Here is a 3242-nt window from a genome sequence, read left to right on the forward strand (position 1 = left end):
CTTACAAAGCTCAACATATTTTGATCATATAATTAACTTACAGTCAAAAAATTGATCCCTTCCAAGTTTCTAAGGAAGTAAATCTGCAAAAATAAAAAGTTATTAATTGTAAAAAATTAAAATTGGATATTGTTATAGTAAAAAATTGGGTCGAGAGTCACTGAGACTCGAACCAAATATGAAAGGCCTCGACCCACCATGTGGGTCGAGTTCTTTACATCTGGGTCGTACTCGACCCAAGTGTTAAACCGCGACCAAAATTGAATTTTGGGCCGCAGTGTATGTGCGGTGTTTCGAAATCGATCGGAGTCGAATAAGAAACCAACAAGTAGATCTATATTCATTCTAATAACATGCTAACCGAATGTGACTCGAGCTCAGCCTAACCAAAAAGTTAGTAGTAAAATTCAAAATAATAAGTTGAGTTCTTACCAATACATGATTATCTAATTGAATTTCTTCCAAACCAATATCTTGTATACTCATTGTTACAACGTAGAACGATAAACCAAAGGTGATGCGAAAAAGAAGAGACTTGCCAAGAATGGTAACAAGAGATTGGGAAGAGTGATGGGTCGGGGAGGAGTGAGATGTAGGTTTTAGGATCGTATAAGTATTTTATTTAATTAAATTTTAGATTTTATTATATATAAAATTAAAATTAAAAATAAAAATAAAATTAAAATAAACTAATTGACAAAATTAGATTTTAAATAAGTTTAAATAAAAGATAAAAAAAATAAATTAAATGCCACTCTTCTTTTTTAATTAACACTTCCACGACTCCGATTTTCTCATTTTCTCAATTATTTATGGTATTTTTTTTTTCGAAACGTATATCATATAGTAATTTCCGTCAAATTTCTCAAAATATTATTATATTTCGAATTTCTTTTGTATTTTTGGCATCTCGTTAGTAAATAGGCCAACCAAATCCTCTCCTCATTCAAATTTCTCCATCTTTTTCTTGGTTTAAAGTGGGAAAATGAAAATGAAAATGCAAACCTTTTTGTATGGTATCTTTGTAAGCAAGAGAACAAAAAAATCATCTGTGATTCTAGTCCTTTCTTTTCCTCCACCTCGCTGAATTTGCCCTAATCTTCAACTTCGCCTGTCCTTTCATCTAACACAATTTATACCCAGTACTTTCAACTTTTTACTTCACCTCATAACTTTTACGCATAGATCCGTGTGATGACTTCTTGATTTTACCTCTAAAAATCTTTTTTCCCCTTTTTTGGTACGTCTGTCGTGTTTACGGGTTTCATATTCTTAATGTTTTTAAGTGTGTGTAAAGATCAGAATTTTATTGCAATATAGCCCGGGAAAAGGTTGCGGGAGTCTAAATTCTTGGATTTTCTTGAATGTACTGGAGATGAGGGACTTTCCATCTTGTTTTGGAGAAAATGGGGTTCAGGTTGCTGATGCTTCTTCTTCTGGCGTAGGTGCGAGAAAAGGTCCTCACAATTCTGTTACTAGCATATATAGGTGTAAATTACTCGGTAAATCTTGTTTAATCAGCATAATATGGAGCAAGAACATGATTGGTCAGTGCCTTACTGTTGAATTAGATGATTCATCAAATCGTTGTATCTGTAAAGTAGATGTGAAACCTTCGCTGTTCTCAAAAAGAAAAGGATCCAAATGTTTTGATGTGAATGCTAGTAAAATCGAGGTGTTTTGGGATCTTTCTTCGGCGAAATTTGGTGCTGGACCTGAGCCTTTTGAGGGGTATTATGTCGCAGTTGTTTGTAAGGGGGAAATGGTTTTGGTAATTGGGGATCTTAGGAAAGAAGCATTCAAGAAAACTGGAGCAATTAGTGCCTTTAGCAATGCAATGTTCATCTCCAAGAGGGAGCATATTTCTGGGAAGAGGGTTTATTTTACCAAGGCGCAATTCGGTGATAATGGACAGATTCATGACCTAAGAATCGAGTGTGATTCGAGTACCAACGACGAGCCTTGTTTACTGATTCATATTGATGCAAAACCAGTGATGCAGGTGAAGCATCTCCAATGGAAATTTCGAGGAAATTACTCAATATTAGTGGATGGGCTCCCTGTTGAAGTCTATTGGGATGTGCACAATTGGCTATTCGGTTCAAGTTTAGGGAATGCAGTGTTCATGTTTCAGACAAGTTTATCTGCAGAGTTGTTGTGGAGTAGCTCAACTTTACCAGATTCCTCCGAATTTTCATGGAGCTGCTCCGAGACTTTCATGGATTCGAAAGTACCAGGTCTTGGCTTTTCTTTCTTCTTGTATGCTTGGAAGAATGAATAGTAGATTATATGATCCATCATTGATAAGGTGACAATATTTTTTAATATTCATGGAGTTGTTCGATTGACTTCTATTTATGAATTTGGTTTTGGAAACTTCGATCAACTCCCTTAGAACTTCGATCATTCAAGAATCATCTCGCCCTTTGAACTTTTATCATTAAGCATTCATCTTGATTCTATCAGATGTTTTATTCTATTCGATGGAATGGATATTCAACTATCTGAATTATTGAATAAAATTAATGTTACTATAGACAGCAGTCTCCTTCAAACACAAGATGTTGAACAAGTCCTGTAATTAAAGTTTGGAAGTGCTTTGTAACTTTCACTTCTTGCCATTTTTAAATCTTGCTGGTCTCCAAATAAATGTTGGCATTAAAATGAGGATGAATTAATGAACACTTAAAAGTGCTTTGTGACTTTCACTTCTTGCCATTTCATTAATTCATCCTCATTTTAATGCCAACATTTATTTGGAGACCAGCAAGATTTAATTTCTTTGGTACTGTGCACTTGCGTTAGCTAGATTTTTGTGTCTGAAAATTGTTTGAATGATGTTCAAATGATAAAATGTGAAGGATATTATTGGTATTTGGGACAAATAAGGAATCTACATTCCAAATAAAAATGAAATTTAATGATTTAGAAAACAGGTTCAATATCTATTTATTGTGATATAATTAATGATGGATATATTCAACAATTTAGGAGGTTCCAGTTGGACTCTGGACAATGATTGAGTGAGATTTGAATATTTTTTAAAAATATTTATTTAAATATTTAATCAAAGATAAGGTATACATCCTTTTCACTCGACCGTCCACTTGTTGGGGGATTAAATGAATATTTGCGACTTTGTATACCTATTAGAGGCCAAAATAGCACATAAACTTGTGTGAGACGGTCTCACGAATCGTATTTTGTGAGATAGATATCTTATTTGGGTCATTCATAAAAAA

General features: G+C 33.8%; 1 protein-coding gene across 1 annotated transcript; it reads left to right on the forward strand.

Annotated features, from left to right (window-relative positions):
* Positions 1–922: 922 nt before the first annotated feature.
* Positions 923–2390, forward strand: LOC142504590 (uncharacterized). The gene has a single exon (XM_075617454.1). It carries the CDS (start codon positions 1376–1378, stop codon positions 2279–2281), a length of 906 nt encoding a protein of 301 aa, XP_075473569.1. The 5' UTR covers positions 923–1375; the 3' UTR covers positions 2282–2390.
* Positions 2391–3242: the final 852 nt, after the last annotated feature.

The sequence above is a fragment of the Primulina tabacum genome, chromosome 9, assembly GCF_025594145.1.
Source record: "Primulina tabacum isolate GXHZ01 chromosome 9, ASM2559414v2, whole genome shotgun sequence".
Classification (NCBI taxonomy): domain Eukaryota; kingdom Viridiplantae; phylum Streptophyta; class Magnoliopsida; order Lamiales; family Gesneriaceae; genus Primulina; species Primulina tabacum.

Bases quoted from the DNA above. Each gene is read 5' to 3' on its own strand.
- LOC142504590 (XM_075617454.1), top strand. From the start codon at position 1,376: ATGAGGGACTTTCCATCTTGTTTTGGAGAAAATGGGGTTCAGGTTGCT.